We start from the raw sequence: 23,130 nt of genomic DNA on the forward strand, positions 1-23,130 counted from the left end.
GTAGGAGATCGCCAGTGAAGAGGGGAGGGAAGAGGGCAGACTGTAATTTAATTGTGTCTTGAATTTGGCACTCAGACAGATACATGGTACTGACAAAGGGAGGGGAGGAGAGGTAAGGATGACAAGAGACAGTCAAAAGTTCCAGGGGCCCTTGGCAGAAAAATTTTGAGAAGAGTGAGTTCACACCGATAACTGCCTTTATTTCTCTTGATCACTGTCATATGAAACTTACTGAAATTCATCTCCTCTCCAGTGAACAAACTTTTCTTTATCCATTCATTCATCCATCTACCCATCCCACAGTGAGCCAAGTACTGAGCTAGAAGACCCAGGAGCCCAGATCTTACAAATTGATAGAAATTCTATTTCTGGAATTTCCTGCTATCATTTTGACTCCTGCTTACCAGGCAAGGAAAGAGAACAAAAAAGTGACTGTGCTAATCAGAATACAGGACCAATAAAACTCTAAGAAGAAACCAGGGCCTACAGCACACTGATCTCTCTGTCCACCATTGCTAAGGAAATGTGGGAAGGAGGAGGAAGGATGGTGAGATGTCCAAGAGCTTGTTCCACTCGGAGTCCAGTCATCCCTCACTTAAACAAAACAGGCTCTGTATGTTACAAATGTAAATCTGTAAGATGTGCCACACAGGAATATATTTATAGATTTCTATAATTTATGACAGAGTCTATTTCTTGGTCGGGGGTGGCGGCTGACGCCTGTAATCCCAGCACTTTGGGAGGCCGAGGCAGGCGGATCAGTTAAGGGCAGGAGTTTGAGACCAGTCTGGCCAACATAGTGAAACCCCATCTCTACTAAATATACAAAAATTATCAAGGTGCAGTGGCAGGCACCTGTAATCCCAGCTACTTAGGAGGCTGAGGCAGGAGAATCGCTCTTAACCCAGGAGGCAGAGGTTACAGTGAGCAGAGATCACACCATTGCAATCTAGCCTGGGCGACAAAAAAAGCGAAACTCTCTCTCAAAAAAAAGAAATGTGGGTTGCCTGTAAAGTGATCCTTCTCCACCTTAGGTGAAAAACAAACTCTGCTTTTCCCTCTCTTGCCCTGTCGCTGTGTGGAGAGGCTGCCCCACAGCTTCCTTGTCCTTCTTTCCTCATCCACTTACCATCTAGTCCTAGCAGCCACTCTCTTAGCTGTCAGTCCACCCCACCTTCTCCAGCTCCTCTATGCTCCAACACTTTAGAGAAAGCAGAGAGCCCGCATGTGACTTTCTTGCCTTCCCAGATCAAACAGTCCAAGAGAGAAGCTGGTGTTGATAGAGAGAGGCTCTCTTATTGTAAATTAGATAAGCCCTATGAAAATAAATAAAAGCATATTCACATTTATCACACATCTCATAGATGTGGACCCATGGGATTTCAAAAAAGCCTTCATAGACTTGCCTCCAAACCCACACAGCAGCCCGGTGAAGTACAGGTCAGTTTCATTCCCTTCTACATGCGAGAACTGGAGAAATTTGGCACAGAGAATGCAGAGTTGAGTCCACAGTGAGGCCTCCAGTCCGTCCTTCCCTTGAAGATGCTTGACCTGGAGCCGTGATGGGTAGAACCACCCGAGTGACAGGCAACAGAATTGACAGGTCAGAACAAAGGAGGCCCCAGGACGCAGCAGACACAGCGCTGGGCTGCCGCAAGCCTGGCTATTTCTGACTTGCCCTAGTTAGGGGCTCCCTTTCCAGGATCGTTTTATAATCACAAGGTTGTTTGATGTTGTACAATGTGACGTCCATAGATGCTACTGAAAAAAGCTTTGGGGTTTTTTTGTGCATTGCAGAAAAGGTGAAGTGATGCTTTAAAACAGCCCGTCGTAGCTTTCTTTCTATTACTGATGCCCATGTGTCCTGGCAACAGTTACATCTGCAACTTTGGGCACAGAATAGGTTGGAAGACTGTTTCAATGTTTTCCATCAGGACAAGATCATACCGACACAGCTGGGGCCTGGGAAAATAAGGTAAAATATCCTTGTCAATGAAATTATAAAAATGCAATGGTCTAGTAAATTATACTGTATCCTTAAGATATAAAAAATTATTTAGCAATTGTTTTTAATATAGAAAATGCTTATGGTGGCCAGGTACAGTGGCTCATGTCTGTGATCCCAGCACTTTGGGAAGCCGGGGTGGGTGGATACTTGAGACCAGGAGTTCGAGACCAGCCTGATCAACATGGTGAAACCCTGTCTCTACTAAAAATGCAAAAAAATTAGCCGGATATGGTGGCATGTGCCACCCTCCCAGCTACTTGGGAGGCTGAGGCATTGCTTAAGCCTGGGAGGTAGAGGTTGCAATGAGCTGACATTGTGCCACTGCACTCCGGCCTGGGCAACAGAAGGACTCTGCCTCAGAAACAAAAAGAAAGAAAATGCTTATGGTAAGAAAAACACCAAGGAGAAAGCAAGGTGTAAGGCCGGGCACAGTGGCTCACACCTGTAATCCTAGCACTTTGGGAGGCTGAGGCTGGCAGATCACCTGAGGCTGGGAGTTCGAGAACAGCCTGACAAACATACTGAAACCCTGTCTCTACTAAAAATACAAAAAATTAGCTGGGTATGGTAGCACATGCCTGTAATCCCAGCTACTCAGGAGGCTGAGGCAGGAGAATTGATTGAACCCAGGAAGCAGAGGTTGCAGTGAGCCAAGATTGCGCTACTATACTCTGGCCTGGGAGACAGAGCAAGACTCCATCTCAAAAAAAGAGGAAGCAAACAAGATGTAAAATTGTATTTACCATATAACTTCAACTGGCTTTAAAACAATAAAAGAAGGAAGATTAAATAGAAATAACAAAAAAATGTTAACAGTGGTTGCCTCTGAATAATGACAATATTGATTAAATCTTGCAAGTAGACTCACTTGGTGATAATTTTCTGCTGCCTAACACGTTTCTGCTTTCTAGATTTTATAAAATAAAGATATATTGTCTGATATTCAGGGGAAAAAAGTATTAAAAAGTTTTAGGATGCAATGACTATCCTTTTAGAAGAAACTCGTATTACTAAATGTTTTAGGGTACCCTAAACTTTCTTTTTTTTTGAGGCAGGATCTCACTCTGTCACCCAGTGGTACAATCTCGGCTCACTGCAACCTCTGCCTCCCAGGTACAAGCAATTCTCCTGCTCAGCCTCCCAGGTAGGTGGGATTACAGGCACATGCCACCACCACCTGACTAATTGTTTATATATTTGGTGGAGAAGGGTTTCAGCATATTAGCCAGGCTGGTCTCAAACTCCTGACCTCAAGTGATCTGCCTGACTTGGCCTCCCAAGGTGCTGGGATTTCAGGCATGAGCCACCGTGTCTGGTCCCTAAACTTTTGAGAAAAGGAAATTCATAAAGTACTAACTGATCACATCATTTCCTGTCTCCCTCTCTGTCCACAGGTTAGATGCTAGGACTGTATGGTAGAGTGGCATTTGTTACAAAACATACATATCAGTACAGCTCTGTACTTAAAAAAAAAAAATTCTTTTTTTCCTTCTCCCCCTCTTTATCTATCTATCTCCCCACACATACATTGTTTATTTTTCTAACGAAATTGAGAATAGATTATTTACTCCTTAATTCATTGTATATTTCCTAAGAACAAGGCCATTTATAGTGCCATTATCAAATTTAAGAAATTTAATATAATACTTTTGTATTGTCAAGGGCACAGTGGCTCACCCCTTTAATCCCAGCACTTTGAGAGGCCGAGGTACGTGGATACTTGAGGCCAGGAGTTCAAGACCAGCCTGGCCAACGTGGGGAAAACTTGTCTCTACTAAAATTAAAAAATTGGTTCCCCGGTAGCTCAAAGCCGGGTTCAGTGGCTCACGCCTATAATCCCAGCACTTTGGGAGGCCAAGGTGGGTGGATCACGAGATCAAGAGATTGAGACCATCCTGGTCAACAAAGTGAAACCCCGTCTCTACTCAAAATACAAAAATTAGCTGGGCATGGTGGTGCGCGCCTGTAGTCCCAGCTACTCGTGAGGCTGAGGCAGGAGAATTGCTTGAACCCAGAAGGCGGAGGATACGGTGAGCCGAGATCGTGCCATTGCACTCCAGTCTGTGTAACAACAGGAAAACTCCATCTCAAAAGTTAACTGGGTGTGGTGGACACACGTGTGGTCAAGGGAATAAAATGTTCCAATTTTCTGTACCTTTTTTTTAATACTAAGCTCTGTTTTGTCAGCTTCCCAAATTATGCAAAACTTTCTTTTCTACAACAAATTGCCAACTTACAAGCAGTGGGGTAGTTAGGGAAGAACTGTATAATTCTAAGCATATAACATTATTCCTTGGATGAGTAGGTGATCTGTCCTTAAATGCTTAAAAACAAGCAGCCCAGTAATTCAAGAAAATGATACACACAGTATCATTTTCTTGAATTACTGGGCTGCTTGTTTTTTGGGTTTGTTGTTGTTGTTTGTTTGTTTGTTTTTTGAGACGGAGTCTTGCTCTGTTGCCAGGCTGGAGTGCAGTGGTGCAATCTCGGCTCACTGCAAGCTCTGCCTTCCGGGTTCTAGCAATTCTCCTGCCTCAGCCTCCTGGGTAACTGAGACTACAGGCGCGTGCCACCATGCCCGGCTAATTTTTGTATTTTTAGGAGAGACAGGGTTTCACCATGTTGGCCAGAATGGCCTCGATCTCTTGTCATCATGATCCGCCCGCCTCAGCCTCTCAAAGTGCTGAGATTATAGGCATGAGCCACAGTGCCCACCTTATTTTTATTTAATCTTTTTGTTTTTATTTTGAGATAGGAGCTTGCTATGTTGCCCAGGCTGGACTCCAGCTCCTGGGCTCAAGTGATCCTCTCACCTCAGCCTCCTGACTTTGGGATTACAGGCATACACCACCAAACCCAGCCGGGCTACTTGTTTTCTATTTTGTGTTTTATTTCATCTTTTTCTTTTTTTGTACAGATAGGGTCTCCCTCTGTTGCCCAGAGTGGCGAATTTTTGAGCTCAAGAGATCCTCACACCTTGGCCTCCCAAAGTGCTGAGATTTTAGGCATGAGCCGCTACACTTGGCCTGGGCTACTTGTTTAAAATCATAACAATTTGGGGAAAACCCAGTGTGTTCTTCATTGTGAATAATGGAGTCTTATTAAAACATCAGACCAAGCACATTGGACAGGATCCAGCAATATCCTTGGAAAACAGGTTTTGTCAAACCCTGCCCTCAGCTCACCTGTCCGGATGGGCAAGGGACCTTAACTTCATTCGGAGGATCCTGAGCTGGTACCTCGGGCCAATTACTGATCCTGTAGAGAACACCAAGGAAATGGCAGCCACCTTTTCCAGATCTTGATTAAATCTTGCAAGTAGACTCACTTGGTGATATTTCTGAAATGTGGTGGGTTCACTGGAAGGAAGAAATAATATTGGAAAATGGATAAAGACTACTAATGAGAGAGAGCAGTTCTGAAGCCGGCAAGTCATTGGGAAGCAGGTAACCACTTCACCCCATAGGCTTTTTTTCTTTCTGAGACAGGTCTCACTCTATTGCCCAGGCTGCCGTGTAGTAACCTCCCAAGAACTAGTCAACTTTGATGGGCAAAGTCTGCTGATTCCAAAGGGCTATGTAAGTGACCCCAAAATGACTTTAGAAAGATACGCTGCTAATGACACTCACTACACGGCAGATGATGTCCTTGTCTCTTGACTCATCTCTCCAACCCCCTGAAACATTCTGCAGGGGGTGGGGAGCATTATCTTCCTCATTTAATAGACAGAAATAGATGCTTCCAGAGATCTAGCTCCCCAGGTGACAGGGCTTCAATGTAGCAGTGAAGAGATTCCAACCCAGTTCTGGCTGAGTTCAAAGTTACGATCTTTCCCATTAAAATGCATCCCTAGCCAGGTGAGGTGGCCCATGCCTGTAATCCCAGCACTTTGGGAGGCTGAGGTAGGTGGATCACAAGATCAAAAGTTCAAGACCAGCCTGGCCCATATGATGAAAACCCATCTCTACTAAAAATACCAAAATTAACTGGGCGTGGTGGCGTGTGCCCGTAGTCCCAGCTACTCAGGAGGCTGAGGTAGGAGAATCGCTTGAACCCAGAAGGCAGAGGTTGCAGTGAGCCAAGATCATGCCACTACACTCCAGCCTGGGTAACAGAGCAAGTTTCTGTCTCAAAAAAAAAACAAAGGAAATCCTGTTACATGCTACAGTATGGATGAACATCAAAGACATTATGCTAAGTGAAATAAAGCAGACACAAAGGGAGAGATGCTGTATGATTCCATTTACAGAAGATCTCTAACACAGTCAAATCACAGAAACAGGAAGTAGAATGATGTTCACTTTGGGGTGGAGGGAAGGGGAGTTGTTTAATGGGTATAGAGTTTCGGTTTCACAAGATGAAAAGGTTCTGGAAATCTATTACACAACAATGTGAATATACTTAACACTATTAAACTACACCCCAAAAATGATTAAAATGGTAAATTTTATGTTATTAATTTTTACAATAAAAATTTCTTTTTTGAGATGGAGTTTTGCTCTTGTTGCCCAGGCTGGAATATAGTGGTGCATTCTTGGCTCACTGCAACCTCCACCTTCTGGGTCCAAGCAATTCTCCTGGCTCAACCTCCTGAGTAGCTGGAATTACAGGTGCGCCCCACCACACCCAGCTAATTTTTTGCATTTTTAATAGAAACAGGGTTTCACTGTGTTGGCCAGGCTAGTCTCGAACTCCTTCCTGACCTCAGGTGATCCACCCACCTCAGACCCCCAAAGTGATGGGATTACAGGTATGTGCCACCACACCCAGCCAAAAAAGAATTTTCTTTAAAAGACAGACAATAACAAGTGTTGGCAAGGATGTGGAGAAATTGGAACCCTCATACACTGCTGGTGGGAATGTGATGAACAGTACAACTGCCAAAAAAGTTTGGCATTCCTCAAAATGTTCAATTAGAACGACCCAGCAATTCGATTTCTGGTATATACCCAAGAGAAATGAAAACATGGTAACTTAAAAACTTACGTCCAAATGTTCATAGCAGTATTATTCATAATAGCCAAAAAGTAGAAACAACCCAAATGGCCATGAGTGGTGAATTAAATGTGGTATATAAATACAACGGAATACTATTTGGCCATGAAAAGGAACAAAGTATTTCTACATGCTACAACTTGGATGAATCTTGGAAACATTAACCAAAAGAAGCCAGGCAAAAAAGGCCACATATCATGATTCTCTTTATGTGGCATGTCCAGAATAGGCAAATTCATAGAGAACGTTTAGCAGTTGCCAGCGGGTAGAGAATTGACATGTAGAATTACCGCTAAAGGATATAGGGTTTTTTTAAGGTGATGAAAATGTTCCAGAATTAAATGATGGTGATTTTTGTACATTTTGTGAATGTATTAAAATTTACTAAATAGTATACTTTTAATTTTTTTCTTTTTGAGACAGGGTCTGGCTCTGTTGACCAGGCTGGAGTGCAATGGCATGATCCTGGCTCACGGCAACCTCTGCCTCCTCAAGTCATCCTCCCACTTCCCAGCCTTTTGGGTAGCTGGGAATACAGGCACGAGTCACCACACCCAGCTAATCTTTGTATTTTTTGTAGAGATGGGGTTTCACCATGTTGCTCAGGCTGGTCTCGAACTCCTGAGCTCAAGTGGTTCCCCATGCCTTGGCCTCCCAAAGTGCTGGGATTATAGGCATGAGCCACTGCATCCAGCCAAATTGTATACTTTAAAAGGTAAATGTGGCTGGACACAGTGGCTCATGCCCATAATTTCAGCACTTTGGGAGGCCGAGGTAGGCGGATCACCTGAGGTCAGGAGTTTGAGACCAGCCTGGCCAACATGCTGAAACCCCATCTCTACTAAAAATACGAAATTAGCTAATGTGGTGGCACAAGCCTGTAGTCCCAGCTACTCAGGAGGCTGAGGCAGGAGAATCACTCCACTCCAGGAGGCGGAGGTTACAGTGAGCTGAGATCATGCCACTGCTCTCCAACCTGGGTAACAAGAGTGAGACTCTGCCTCAAAAAAAAAAGTGGGGGGGTGAATGTTAAGTGAATTACATCTCAATTTTTATTTTATTTTATTTTTTTTGAGACAGTATCTCACTCTGTCACACAGGCTGGAGTGCAGTGGTGTAATTATAGCTCACTGTAGCTTTGAACTCCTGGATTCAAGTGATCCTCTTGCCTCAGCCTCTCGAGTAGCTGGGACTACAAGCACATACCACCAAGCCCAGCTAACCAGTTTCTTTTGTTTCTTTTTTTCCTGTACAGACAGGGTCTTGCTATATTGCCCAGACTGGTTTAAACTCCTTGGCTTAAGTAGCTGGGATGTGCCACCACACCCAACTAATTTTTTGTATTTTTAGTAGAGGCAGGGTTTCACCATGTTGGCCAGGCTGGTCTTGAACTTCTGACCTTGTGATCCACCCGCCTCGGCCTCCCAAAGTGCTGGGATTATAGGCGTGAGCCACCGCGCCTGGCCTCAATACCTTAACATCTTTAATGCACATTCTTATTTAGTCATATTTGTGAAAACATCACTACCAATCAGAGAATATGTATAAAAAGGAAATAGTTGTTCTGTTACATGGAGAGACTATGGATACTGTTCTCTTTTTCAATATGAACTTCAACATTTTATCATTATTTTTACAATTTAAGAAAAAGAAACTGATATTAGAACATGTACCCTTAATTGATCCAGTCTCACCAGACTATGGGAAGAGATGAAGTCACAATCAAGTTATTAGCGGCCTGGTGACTCCTCCTGTATTCTTGTATTTGTATTTGTTTTTCTAAAAAATCATTTTAAAAGGCTGGGTGTAGTGGCTTACTCCTATAATCTCAGCACTTTGAGGGGGCTGAGGTGGGAGAATCGCTTGAACTAAAGAGGCGAAGGTTGTAGTGAGCAGAGACCATGACACTGCACTGCAGCCTGGGCAACAGAACAAGACTCCGTCTAAAAAAACAAAAAGATGTTAAGATATCTATCTTAATCAAGATACAAATTTAGGAATTCCTACCTGGGAGACCTTCACTATAAAAAATTAAAATTTCGACTGAGTGTGGTGGCTCATGTCTGTAACCCCGGCACTTTCGGAGGCCAAGACGGGAAGATCACTTGAGCTCAGGAATTTAAGCCAACCCCGGGCAATAGTGATACCTCATCTCTACAAAAAAATGTAAAAGTGGCTAGGCATGGTGGCGCACTTGTAGTCCCAGCTACTCTGGAGGCTGAACCAAGAGAATCACTTGAGCCCAGGATATTGAGCTACAGTGAGCCATGATCTTGCCACTGCACTCCAGCCTGTGTGACAGAGTGCCACCCTGTTTCAAGAAAAGAAAAAAAGAAAGAAAATTCTAAGACATGTGTAGAGCAAATATGTAACAAATTATTGACAGAATACTTAAGTTTTTCTAGGCGAGAAAATTTCATTATGTAATTGCACAATCTCCCCTGCTAGTTCTTAGAATCTCCAAATCTAAAATTCTAGGTTCTAGATGAGATCTCTGCTCTAGCTTCCTCACTGAAGATGCCTCAGAATGTTCCCCCTAGCGGTGCTCTCCCTGAACATGCTGTCCCACCGTGGGTTTGGGGACATTAGCTATGAAACAAATCAGCAGCAAACGCTAAAAAAAAAAAACAAACCCCACCTCACTCCCAAACTTCAAGTACGGAGGAGGCAGAAGGAGCAATACGGCTTACTGGGAGGAACATAAAGTAGTGATTGAAACTATCCAGGTGCTGGGGTTGGATTGACCTGCTTCTGATTTCACCTGATTCACATTGATCAGCTGTGTGATACTGACCAAATCACTTGGTCTCTCTGAGCCTCGGTTTCTTCATAGATGAAATGGGAATGGTAATAGAACTTCATTCATAGAGTTTTGGTAAGAATCGTATTAGCCAATGTGTAACATGCTTAGTTCAATAAACAAAGGATGTTAATTATGATCAAAAATGCTTTTTAAAAAGCCACCCGCAAACCACCCACCCCATACCCACTTTCTCTATTTAGCTACACGATGAACCCGTAAGGCACTGCCATTTTCAGGCGACATTCTATGCGGTCTTCTATGGATGTGGCCAAGAAACAACCCAAGTACTCAATAAACAATAGGTCCCAGAAAACACTTCCTGAATCAAATGAGCTGCAAATTCCTCTGCTCAAAGTCTCCCCTCTCCCTTTTCCTGATAATAAATGATTTTCTGAAGTATTAATTAACATATATATGTGTATAACCATCAGAAAGTTAAAAGAAAAGTTCAAAAAAGCACTCAAATTCCCACCACCCAAAGGGCAATGTAACATTTTGGCATGTTTCTTTTTCATTTATTTTTACACTGTTGAGCTAATATTAGGCTTTATATAATTTGACATTCTACATTTTTTGCTTAGCACATTATAAGTATTTTCTGTTTTATAAATGACTTCAATGTATAGCTAATATTCTATTATATGGGAATATTTACATTAACCATTTTCCTATTGTTCGTTTTTAGAATGTTTCCAATTTTTATTACAAATTACCTTTTCTTTTTGTTTTGAGATAGAGTCTTGCTCCGAAGCTGGAGTGCAGTGGCACGATCCCGGCTCACTGCAACCTCCACCTCCCAGGTTCAAGCAATTCTCTTGCCTCGGCCTCTTAAGTAGCTGGGACTGCAGGCACAGGCTACCATGCCTGGCTAACTTGTGTATTTTAGTAGAGATGGGGTTTCACCTTGTTGACCAGGATGGTCTTGAGCTCCTGACCTCAGGTGATCTGCCTGCCTCTGCCTCCTAAAGTGCTGGGATTACAGGCGTGAGCCACCATGCTTGGCCACAAATTACATTTTCTGAGTTTCAGAAACATATATATACAAACACACATATATATGTTACATTTGTATTATATATGTTTACATATGAGCTCATGAAAGAATAGAAACGTGTGTGGGTAGGGATGACTTTTGCCTTTGGGGGTGAGATTGTTGGTGAGATGGGGCAAGGACTTGTACTTTTATGTTACCAATTCCTTTTTTAAAAAATTACTATTATTTTTTATTGATAATGAGAAATCATAATCATATAGATTTAGGGGATACAATGTGATGTTTTGATATATGTTATACTGTGGGATAATTAAATCAGCATATTCCTTTATTTAAATCCTTTATAGCAATCAAGAAATACTTTTACATTACATGTTTAATGAAAGGAAGTAAGGAGGAGAGGAACAAAAGGAGAAGGGGTGGGAAAGAGAGAGGAAGGGAAGGAAAAAGGGAGGAGGGAAAGAAAGGAAGAAGAGAAAGAAGGAGGGAAGGAAAGAAGACACTTGCACCAATCCCATTTGTAAAAAGCCTGGGAGATCAAGAGCCAGGGAAGCAGCTAAGCGATAGGTCTCTTTATATCTTTTATAGAACAAGGAAAAGCATAGATTTATAAATAAGAAAGTAGGTGGGTCTGTAATTAAATTTCTCTGAGCCAAAAAGGAAATAGCACACTGCAAACAATTGTAACTCGACTTACTGATTGATTTTGGATTCTGTGGTGTTTCCAGCTTTGTCTCTCAATTTGATTGTAATGTCCCCTCTTCTGATGTTCCTGTTCCATGTTATAATATCCACAAAGTAATGATACACTGCAAAACGAGAGAACACGGTAAGAGAGAGATATTCCCAACTGATCCCCTGAAGGGTTTCTAAAAGCTGAACCTCCCTAATAACTGAGTCTCTTTCCCTCTTTCTCTCTAGTTTCTCTGCAAAGATCCAGGGCAGAAGTTTCTGATATTCCGTTCTCTTCTCTTTGGTAAAGATGGCATGAGTCACAGCAGTTCACCATGATCAGGCAATCACCATTGAACCTGTGATTCCAGGTATTGTGAAGTCTCAGGGCCTTTGGCGGAATATGGTTCACCTCAATTCCTGCCCATTTTAGACTGAACCCACTAAGGGGCCATTTGGAGACCCTCCATGGCTGAGACGGTTTTCCACAGTTCAGGCCATGTCCACCAGCCTGTCCGGCCTCCCTCATCCTTTTCCCAGTCATGCCCAACCACCTGCACTTCCTGCATGGTGAAGGCTCCTGGGCCTTCACCCACCAGACGCTCTTACTTTGTCAGTTCTGTGAACCTAGCTTTCAGGTTTCAGCTTAATGTCATTCCTCCAAGAGGCCTTCCCTAACCCCCAGACTCAATCAGGTCTCCTTTCTTGAAGTTCCTGCCATACTCTGGACACCCACCCCCATTATTACTCAGCATACTTTCTGTATTTACAAAATGCTAGAAAGGACAATAAAAATAAAGTGGCATTCCCTAACCAGCAGACTCAGAGGAAAAAAAAAGTGGTAAATATGTGGGTGCGTCTATACAAATATTGCCCGAATGATGTCTTGTGGGGTTTTAAAAAAAAGAGGCTGGGTGCAGTGGCTCACACTTGTAATCCCAGCACTTTGGGAGGCCAAGGCGGGCGGATGACGAGGTCAGGAGTTTGAGACTGGCCTGGCCAACACAGTGAAACCCTGTCTCTACTAAAAATACAAAAATTAGCTGGGCGTGGTGGTGGGCGCCTGTAATCCCAGCTACTCGGGAGGCTGAGGCAGCAGAATTGCTTGAACCTGGGAGGTGGAGGTTGCAGTGAGCCAAGATCGCCCCACTGAACTCCAGCCTAGGCAACAGAGCTAGACCCCGTCTCAGGGGGAAAAAAGCCCCATAAAATTAAGACATGCTGCAACAGGAACTAATCAGGGAGATTATAATCCCACAAATGAATAGATGTCAGTCCTGGTCCTGGAGTTGCCATTTATGGCCCAAATTGCTTAGGGCCTTGTCCCATACAGACCAGGCAGGCCAAATCCTGAGCTGCCACACAAGGGTCCAAAGAAAGAGGGAAACTCAGTGATCTGCAGGCCTTTTTTTTTTTTTTTAAGTAAGAGTCTTTCTGTGTTGCCCAGGCTGGAGTAATAGTGATATGATCTCTGTTCACTGCAACTCTGTCCACCTCCTGGGTTCAAGTGATTCTCTGGCCTCAGCCTCCTGAGTAGCTGGGATTATAAGCAAGCACTATCACACCCAGCTAATTTTTTTATTTCTTTTTCTTTTTTTTTTTTTGTATTTTTAGTAGAGATGGGTTGTCACCATGTTGGCCAGGATGGTCTCCAGCTCCTGGCCTCAAGTGATCTGCCCGTCTTGCCCTCCCAAAGTGCTGGGATTACAGGCGTGAGCCGCCATGACTGGCAGGCAGATTCTTTTAAAACAGTTGTTCACACCTGGCATGGAGGCTCATGCCTATAATCCCAGCACTTGAACCCAAGAGTTCAAGACCAGCCTAGGCAACATAGTGAGACTCTGTCTCTAAAAGAAATAAAAAAAAACCAGTTAGCTGGGCATGGTGGCCCATGCCTAAAATCCCAGCTACTTAGGAGGCTGAGGCAGGAGGATTGCTTGAGTCCAGGAGGTTGAGGCTGCAGTGTGCCATTATTGTGCCACTGTACTTTAGCCTGGGTGACAGAACAAGACCCTGTCTCAAAAAAAAAAAAAAAATTAATATAGGCCAGGTGTTCATGCCTGTAATCCCAGCACTTTGGGAGGCCGAGGTGGGCAGATCACCTGAGGTCATAAGTTTGAGACCAGCTGGCCAACATGGCAAAACCCCGTCTCTACTAAAAATACAAAAATTAGCCAGGCATGGTGGCACACCTGTAGTCTCAGGTAGTTGGGATGCTAAGGCAGGAGGATCGCTTGAACCTGGGCAGAGGTTGCAGTGAGCTGAGATTGCACCACTACACTTCAGCTTGGGCGCAGAGTGAAACTCTGTCTCAGAAAAATAATAATAATAAAATAGTTGTTCCCAAGGAAAGTGAAAATGGGCACAAGACTATAGGAAAAATATATCTTCCCAGGGAAACTCTAGCTGCTTCCCAAGGCATCTAATCATCGGCTGCCCCATTTAGTTCCCATCTGGAATACTCAACCTCCTGATGCCTTTAGGTCATTATGTTTGCTTTAGAGCTGGAACTGACCTGTAGCTATGGCTGACACCTGATTTTTTCCTAGTCTCAGTTTCATGTCTCTTAGGAAATCAAGCAATTTTCTGGAAGATCTTAGTGATTAGAATGATCATCCAGTGAAACTGAACAACTCTGATTTGTTGAGATTTTGTTAGATTCATATTTTCAAATTGTATTAAATTAAACCTAATATTCCAGAAGACAGGCATTATTACCCCCATTTTACCAGTCAGGGCACTGATGAGAAGTCAAATGACTTGACCAACGTCCCATGACCATTAGGTGGTAGACTCAGGATTCGACCTAGGCCCTTCCAGCTCCAAAGCTGATGCTCCATCATGGCTCTCATTTGCCAGGAAGTAGCTAGGAAGCTGAGACTTAGCCATCCCCAAAATAAGAGTTAGGCAACAGCAAACTACCACATTCACCACTCACTGCAGAATGGCTTCTCCTCAGCTGTGTCAAAGAACGCCTTTGTCATTGGAGGATCTTTCTCCCTTAAATAGTCTTTCCAATTATCAGCATAATAGCCTATAAGACAAGTTGGAAAAAAATGGAGGATTAACATGTATTATATAAGCCATAAAAGCAACTGAGGTAGCAAGAACAGTGGGTTTGACTGCATCCACCACCTCTGAGAGAACCTCCCTCCCTTCTCCATCCCCTGTGGTGAGGGCTCTTGGGGCTACCCATCTTTCTAGCCTAAGAGCCGGAGGGCAGGCAACAGGACCCTCCAGTGGTTTTACCCACTTTACTGGTTCTCAGTAGCAGGGTGGGGGCTTAGGAGGTGGCACACCCTGGTATGGGCTAAAAATAACACTGACATTTGTCAGTAATACATTCATTTTTCTAGATTGAAACAGATTCAAGTTCATACCTAAAATAGCATCACTGTTACAAAGCAATATGCTTCTTTTTTTTTTTTTTTTTTTTTTGAAACGGAGTCTTGCTCTGTTACCAGACTAGAGTGCAGTGGCACAATCTCGGCTCACTGCAACCTCTGATTCCTGGGTTCAAGTGATTCTCCTACCTCACTGTAATCTCCCGAGTAGCTGCGATTACAGGCACGCTCCATCACACCCAGCTAATTTTTGTATTTTTAGTAGAGATGGGGTTTCAGCATGTTGGCCAGGATGGTCTCGATCTCCTGCCCTCATGACCTGCCTGCCTCAGCCTCCCAAAGTGCTGGGATTACAGGCATGAGCCACCGTGCAATATGCTTGAAGAACTCCAATGGGGCCCCTAAATTGCATAGACCTGGGCTTGCCCCATGACTGACTGTGTCACTAAGCAGGTGAGTGTCCTTCTTTGTGTGATGTCCAGAGGGGCCTCTTTCTCTCCTCTGTCCCTAGCCCTAGAGAATGGCCTTCACATTCTGCCTTAATCGATCCAGGGTGGGACCCCAGCATCAGTATTGTGTTAAACTCCTTAGGTAATTCTAATGTACAATCAAGGTTAAGAACACTTGTCTATACCATGCCCTGCTGTTAACTTGGATTTTTCCTTTTGGAAAAAATTAGAAAATCCTCGTGGCCATCCTGTTTCAAAGTCCTAACTACCTGGAACATTTGTACTAATCCCTAGCAAATATCCAAGCAGCCTCCCCAGTTTCTGTCACCCCACTCCACCTGCTGTGCGTGCACACAAGAGCCAGGGTGTGGAGTGAGGGCATTTACAGACAGGGCTTGTGGGAAGGGGTCACTCTGCAAGGTTCACTTGGCAGGCGGGTCTCTGGGTTCACCGTGGACCCTCTCCCAGCAGAGAGGTTGTATGCACAGAGAGGGTATTCCTGTCCCCACTGGAGGAGGCCATGTAGACTGACTGTACCCTGGGTAAGCTTGGAAAATCTTCTGGAACCTTTTTTTCCATGCTAGAATAGTATCCAGGGAGGCTGTATCGCCTTCCGGATGGAATGCTCTACAATTGCTTTTCTTTTATTTTTATTTTGTTTTGTTTTTAAGGCGGAATTTCGCTCTTCTCGCCCAGGCTGGAGTACAATAGTGCAGTCTCAGCTCACTGCATCCTCCGCCTCTCGGGTTCAAACGATTCTCCTGCCTCAGCCTCCCACGTAGGTGGGATTATAGGCACCCACCACCATGCTCAGCTAATTGTTCTGTAATTTTAGTGGAGACGGGGTTTCACCATGTTGGCCAGGCTGATCTCGAACTCCTGGAATCTTCTGGAACCTCAGGTGATCCATCTGCCTCAGCCTCCCAAAATGCTGGGATTACAGGTGTGAGCCACCATGCTGGCCTATAGTTGCTTTTGTAACACTGTTTATTAGTAGGAGATTAGAGTAGTTCAAAGAACAAATTGGCTAGAAAAAGCTGACTAGAAAAAAAAAGTCATTTAAAAAATTTTTTCTTTTTAAGAAAAAAATTTTTTTTTAATTTAACCTTTTATTTATTTATTTTTGGAGACAGGTTATTGCTCTGTCACTCAAGCTGGAGTGCAGTGGCATGATCTCAGCTCACTGCAGCCTCAACCTCCTGGGCTCAAGTGATCCTCCCACCTAAGCCTCCCTCTCGAGTAGCTAGGACTACAGGTACACACCATGACATCCAGCTACTTTTTGTTTTTTTTTTGAGACAGAGTTTCGCTCTTGTTACCCAGGCTGGAGTGCAATGGCGCGATCTTGGCTCACTGCAACTTCCGCCTCCTGGGTTCAGGCAAGTCTCCTGCCTCAGCTTCCTGAGTAGCTGGGATTACAGGCACGCGCCACCATGCCCAGCTAATTTTTTGTATTTTTAGTAGAGACGGGGTTTCACCATGTTGACCAAGATGGTCTCGATCTCTCGACCTCGTGATCCACCCGCCTCGGCCTCCCAAAGTGCTGGGATTACAGGCTTGAGCCACCGCGCCCGGCCCACTTTTTGTATTTTTATAGAGACAGGGTTTCACCATTTTACACAGGCTGGTCACAAACTCTTGACCTCAAATGATCCACCTGCCTCAGCCTCCCAAAGTGCTAGGATGATAGGCATGAGCCACTGTGCCCAGCAGAAAAACAAGTTTTTAATACAATTGTGGGGCCAGTTTTTACATGATAAAGTGGCTCTGGGATTCATACCAAAAATTAGTTCTTTGTTAATCAGAGAGGAAACTTCTTGTTGGACTTACCCAGGAGGGGACAGGACTGGTTTTGTGAGGTAGTGCAGCCGACACACTTGCCATTCCTATAATCCTGGTAGGAGTCACAGGGGTATGCAGTGATGGTGCAGCTCTCTCTCAGGGAAGACAGGTACAGGTACACAGACCTCTGGTGGTCACATTTAAAATACTGAAATCCTTGGTTGCAAAAGAAGTAATGAAAGAGTAGAGCAGTTGAAGCATTGAATAATACTATACACATATTTTATGCACACACACCATTTCTCATCTGGCCCTGCGTGGTTTCAGTGTATTTGATTTCATTTAATCTTTATAAAATCCCATGGATAAGGATTCATGCTGGCAAGTGGGAGGAGAAAAGATTAAATCAAATTAAGGTTGTGGCAAGAATTAGGGCAAATATGCTTTGGTAAAAGACCTAGGACTGAGCGAGGTGACTCACGCCTGTAATACCAGCACTTTGGAGGGCCAAGGCAGGTGGATCACCTGAGGTCAGGAGTTCGAGATCAGCCTGGCCAACATAGGGAAACCCTGTCTTTACTAAAAATACAAAAATTAGCTGGGTGTAGTGGTGGGTACCTGTAATCCCAGCTACCTGGCAGGCTGAGGCAGGGAGAACTGCTTGAACCCAGGAGGCAGAGGTTGCGGTAAGCTGAGACTCCATATATATATATTAAAAAAGACCTTGATTGCTCATGTAGCAATCAAGGTATCTTTTGCTGCCATCCAGTGCTTGATCCATAGACTGCCTGCATCATAATCATGCTTGTTAAAATACGAAGTTCAGGTCAACCCTCAAATAAATATTTGATTCAGAGGAGGTGCAAGCATCAGTATTTTTTTTTTTTTTTTTTTGAGACGGAGTTTCACTCTTGTTACCCAGGCTAGAGTGCAATGGCATGATCTCGGCTCACCGCAACCTCCGCCTCCTGGGTTCAGGCAGTTCTCCTGCCTCAGCCTCCTGAGTAGCTGGGATTACAGGCACGCGCCACCGTGCCCAGCTAATTTTTTGTATTTTTAGTGGGTTTTCACTAAAACGGGGTTTCACCATGTTGACCAGGATGGTCTCGATCTCTTGACCTCGTGATCCACCCGCCTTGGCCTCCCAAAGTGCTGGAATTACAAGTGTAAGCACCGCACCTAGCCCCAGTATATATTTTTTTAAGACACAGTTTCACTTTTGTTGCCCAGGCTGGAGTGCAATGGCGAGATCTCAGCTCACCACAACGTCTGCCTCCCGGGTTCAAGCAATTCTCCTAACTCAGCCTCCCAAGTAGCTGTGATTACAGGCATGTTCCACCACGCCTGGCTAATTCTGTATTTTTAGTAAGAGAACAGGGTTTCTCCATGTTGGTCAGACTGGTCTGAAACTCCCAACCTCAGGTGATCCACCCACCTCAGCCTCCCAAAGTGCTAGGATTACAGGCCTGAGCCACCGTGCCCGGCCTGGCATCAGCATTTTAACAGCGTCCCCTGTCTTCCATGTGGCCCTGAAGCATGTAAGTTTGAAAGCCCCTGGTTTAATATTGCAGGTCTACTTCAGAAGACGAAGTTGCTGTGTCTACTCATCAAGCAGACACCACCCTGGGGTAAGGGTGTTTGGGTCCAAGGCCAGCCTTCCCTGGGTCATGGAGAATCAGAAGGAATTACCAAAATCGTTGTCATGAAAGCAAATTGCTAATCACTAATTCCTCTTCATTCTGCCTTTTTATATGATATATTTACTTAGTGAAAGGTTGAAAAACGCGAACAACTAGCTTCAGTCACACAGCCCTCTCGCTCCCCTGCCACATTTATTATGGGAATTTTCAAACAGGCACAAAAATTGAGAGGTTACAAAGAACCTTCATGCTCATGTCATCTCAGCTCCAGTAATTCAGTAATTACCAAAATTCTCCCGTTCTCATTTCTGTTATTTTACAGCATTGCAGCGTTTAAAAACCAATCTTTTGGACCGGGCACGGTGGCTCACGCCTGTAATCCCAGCACTTTGGGAGGCTGAGGCCGGTGGATCACCTGAGGTCAGGAGTTCAAGACCAGACTGGTCAATGTGGCGAAACCTTGTCTCTACTAAATATACAAAAATTAGCCAGGTGTGGTGGCAGGTGCCTGTAATCGCAGCTACTCAGGAGGCTGAGGTAGGAGAATCACCTGAACCCAGAAGGGGGAGGTTACAGTGAGTGAGATCGTGCCATTGTGCTCCAGCCTGGGCGACAGTGAAACTCCATCTCAAAAAAGAAAAAACAAACAACTTTCACTGTGAAATACTACCATTAGATCTAATCAAGTCTAGCTGCTTTTTTTTTTTTTTTTTTTTGAAATAGAGTTTCACCGTTACCCAAGCTGGAGTGCAGTATCATAATCCCAGATTGCTGCAACCTCCACCTCCAGGTTCAAGCAATTCTCCTGCCTCAGCCTTCCGAGTAGCTGGGACTACAGGCATGCGCCACCATTTCTGGCTAATTTTTGTATTTTTAGTAGAGACAGGGTTTCACCATAATAGCCAGGCTGGTCTTGAACTCCTGGTTTTGGGTGATCTGCCCACCTCGGCCTCCCAAAGTGCTGGGATTTCAGATAGGAGCCACTGAGCTTCTGCCTTGAATAGAATAACTTTGACTCTGCTTTTCCCAATGTAAGTACTTTACCTATTTTGTTCACTATAATGGTTGAACCATTACACTGTTCTGAGCTGTTACACTACACTGAACTGTTCTGCTATCACTTCAGATCCTGAAACAGTGCCAGACACATGGCAAATTCATAGGTATTTGTTGGATGAATGAATAAATGCAAGCTCTAGCAGGTTCTGCTGTTTGCTGAAACCTCTCTGCTTTATTTCTCCTCAAGGCTTTAACTAGAAGTCTGGTTCTTACGAGCTGCCTCAGTCTGGTACCGCTCAGTGCCAGTAATCCCAACTGCCAAAAGGTCAAGAGCAAGAGTCATTTGGATTCCTGCCACATTTCTCATTCATGTTAAAAGCAATGGAACCTGGCACTCCACAGAAACCAGGCAGGCAATCAAGAGAGTCATGGGGAGCAACTGCCAGATGTTGAGGGTCACTGGAAAATACAACTGCTCAGCTGTTTCAAAATGTCGTTTCTGGACTAGTGCTGGTTTATGGCAATGTGTTCACGAGTCTAGCAGTGTGGGAACCACACAGATGAGAAGTGAGTATTCCATTAAGCTAACTGCAATTAATGTAAAGTGCTTCATGGTCTGGGCTGATGTCCTTTTTTTTGTGGGTGTATGTGTTAAAATGCCCTTTATTTGCCAGGCACAGTGGCTCATGCCTGTAATCCCAGCACTTTGGGAGGTCAAGGCAGGCGGATTACCTGAGGTCAGGAGTTCAAGACCAGCCTGGTCAAAATGGTGAAACCTTGTCTGTACAAAATATACAAAAATTAGCTGGGCGTGGTGGCATGTGCCTGTAATCCCAGCTACTTGGGAGGCTGAGGCAGGAGAATTGCTTGAACCTGGGAGTCGGAGGTTACACTGAGCTGAGATTGCGCCATTGCACTCCAGCCTGGGCAACAGAACAAGATTCCGTCTCAAAAAAAAAAAAAAAAAAATGCCCTTTATTTTATGAAATAATGGTGATGACAGATATATTTTTGTGGTTTAGGATTTTTTTCCTAACTCAGCAAATTAAGTATCCCAAATTTGTTTTTGAATATTTTAAAACCAGAAATGTATACGTTTTATTTATAACCGCTGAGCCAGGCATGGTTGGTTGTGCTGGGCCCCTGTTGACTTCAGTAGGGATGGCAGCAGTTCAAGAGGTTAATGAACGGACCTAGAGCCAGTGAACAAGGCCTACAGTTTATTGGAGGAATTTACATACGGGAACAGTCCAGTGTCAACAGGCCGGACAGGAGAACTGCAACCACGTATAAAAAGCTTGCAGTTTATACGGCACCTTCACCCCACCCAGTAACCTCCACGTGGCAACCCTCACTCTGAAGTGTTGCTATCAGCTGTGTCTGCCATCAGGTTCATTCTCAGGGTATGCTGATGTTATTGCTGTCAGGTGTAGCACACACCTGCAATCCCAGCACTTTGGGGGGGCCAAGGAAGAGGCAGCTGGTGAACTTGAAGTCATCTTTAGCAAAGAGACGTGGGTTGAAACTCGAGGTTAGCATGATGGGCAGTGAGGAGATGGAAGCAGAAGTAAAGACTGTCACTGGATGGGTCTGTCAGTGAAAAGGAGAAAAATTCTATAATCATCAAAAATTCCCTAGAAGTTTTCATCGGATGGCAAATATGTTGAAGGCAGAGAAGGGAGCCATTGAAGAAGGAACAGGTAAAGCTATCAGGAAAGAAGGCATCGGAGGGTTATTGGCAGAGGAAGATCCCCAAGGAGGGCAAGCAGAGGAGACAGCTTTGAGAAAGGCTGGGGAATGCGCTACCCTGGGTCCAGAGGGAACATGAATGTAGTCTTTATATTCTTGTGAACTAAGATCATAAAACAGCTCTCTTAGGTGGGACCTTGATCTATGTACAAAAATCCAATCTAGCTCACCTCTAAGAGCTGAGAATTTGAGGTGGGAAATATTTGGAGCAGAAGTATAAGGAATGACTACGGGGAGTCAGCAAGAGATGAATGAGAGCGTTCACTGGCCCCATGATGGAGGGCCAGGGAGACATCAGAAAGCTTGCCTGGATCTTGTGCTCCATCAACAAGGCTTTATAACTTTGCCAGCAATGTTCCCAAGCAAAAGTGGAACTGACTTGGCCAAGACCTGGGGGATGCACTGGGCATTCATGATAGCAGTCAAGTGGCAGGGGCTTTGTTTCTGCTACAAGGGTGAAGTAAGAAGGGCTGAATGATAGCACCAGTGTCACTAGAAGTCATGGATTGGCCAGAAAAGGTGAGAGGCAAGCCTCAAGGTATTTCTTAGCAGGAGCCATGTGGTGTGACGGTGAGACAGGAGGCTGATGAGGCATGGGGATGGGTATTGGAAGAGCTGGAGATGATGGAAGAACTGCAGCACAGAGGTTTTCAGAAGATTGAAGGGTCAGAGTCTGATGTCACTCAAAAGAAGGAGCTGGGTCCAAATGATGAGTGATCAATGGAGAATCTGAAGAGGAAACAGAAAACCTCACGCAAAGAGAAGCTGTGACCGTAAGCCAGTGAAGGTGCTGGGTGCTGAGATCAAACTACTTCCTCCTCCTCCAGAGTCCACTGGTGCCCAGAGAAGAAATTAATGAAGACCAAAGAGAAACTGGGCAAGGAGGGAGAAGCATGAAGCTGGCATGGGGCCCAGCTGGGGACTGGCGTCAAACCTGATGGGTCAACATTTAATTATTGTTCCTGGAACTTCCTTCTGCAGAAAGAATGAAGTTAATAACAACACTGGGGATATGTCCTTTATAGCAAAGCACATTATCTTTGGCTGCTGTGGATGTAGTTACACTATCAAACAGGATAGGATTTGAACTTGGCTACAGTACAGTATGGTTGGCCTACTGAGGCCATTTCAGCCCATCACTTTCAAATGCTGTGGTCACTCCAGGGGGCCTATCTAGCTACCATTTTGTAACAAGATCATCTTTTTTCTAGAATTATTTCCATGGTAATTTTACTTTCTCTAGCAATGGTGAAATACAGATTTAGAGCATTTAGATTGGTTTTTGTATCTGTCAGTCACTTCAGTTTATGGTGCCCTCTGTAACTCCCCATTTTTGTTTTGTGAGATTTTTCCTCATTGTAAAAGTAGTATATAATTATTTGAAAAACACAAAATAATAGGAAATCGTGATGCAAAAACACCTAAAAGTCCAATATCAACAGATTGCCAGTAATAATTATTTGGAGCATCTACTTTTAGTCTTTTTTTCTGTATTTACATCTGTACAAATACACATGTAAAAAATAAATTGGCCTCATATTGTATAGTTTTGTCCTTTTCACTTAACACATTGCTTTTTTGTTTTTTTTTTTTTAAAGATGGGGTTTCACCATGTTGGTCAGGCTGGTCTTGAACTCCTGACCTGAGGTGATCCACCCGCCTTGGCCTCCAAAGTGCTTGGATTACAGGTGTGAG

General features: G+C 44.2%; 1 protein-coding gene and 1 long non-coding RNA gene across 2 annotated transcripts in view; one reads left to right on the top strand and one right to left on the bottom strand.

Moving 5' to 3' along the window:
* Nucleotides 1-179: 179 nt before the first annotated feature.
* Nucleotides 180-23,130, bottom strand: part of LIPH (lipase H) — a 55,603-nt gene continuing 32,652 nt past the window's right edge. The window contains exons 6-10 of the mRNA XM_035274670.3: nt 17,096-17,263; nt 14,411-14,506; nt 11,498-11,609; nt 5,194-5,367; nt 180-1,962 (exon numbers count right to left, since the gene is read on the bottom strand). Coding sequence (XP_035130561.3) covers nt 1,875-1,962; nt 5,194-5,367; nt 11,498-11,609; nt 14,411-14,506; nt 17,096-17,263 — 638 coding nt within the window. The 3' untranslated portion in view covers nt 180-1,874. The remainder of the gene's footprint in view (nt 1,963-5,193; nt 5,368-11,497; nt 11,610-14,410; nt 14,507-17,095; nt 17,264-23,130) is intronic.
* LOC118147773 (uncharacterized) lies at nt 1,787-22,979 on the top strand. The gene is made up of 3 exons (XR_004734327.3): nt 1,787-1,975; nt 11,722-11,843; nt 19,934-22,979. It is a non-coding gene; the product is annotated as an uncharacterized LOC118147773 (long non-coding RNA).

This window comes from Callithrix jacchus, chromosome 15 (assembly GCF_049354715.1).
Source record: "Callithrix jacchus isolate 240 chromosome 15, calJac240_pri, whole genome shotgun sequence".
Lineage (NCBI taxonomy): Eukaryota > Metazoa > Chordata > Mammalia > Primates > Cebidae > Callithrix > Callithrix jacchus.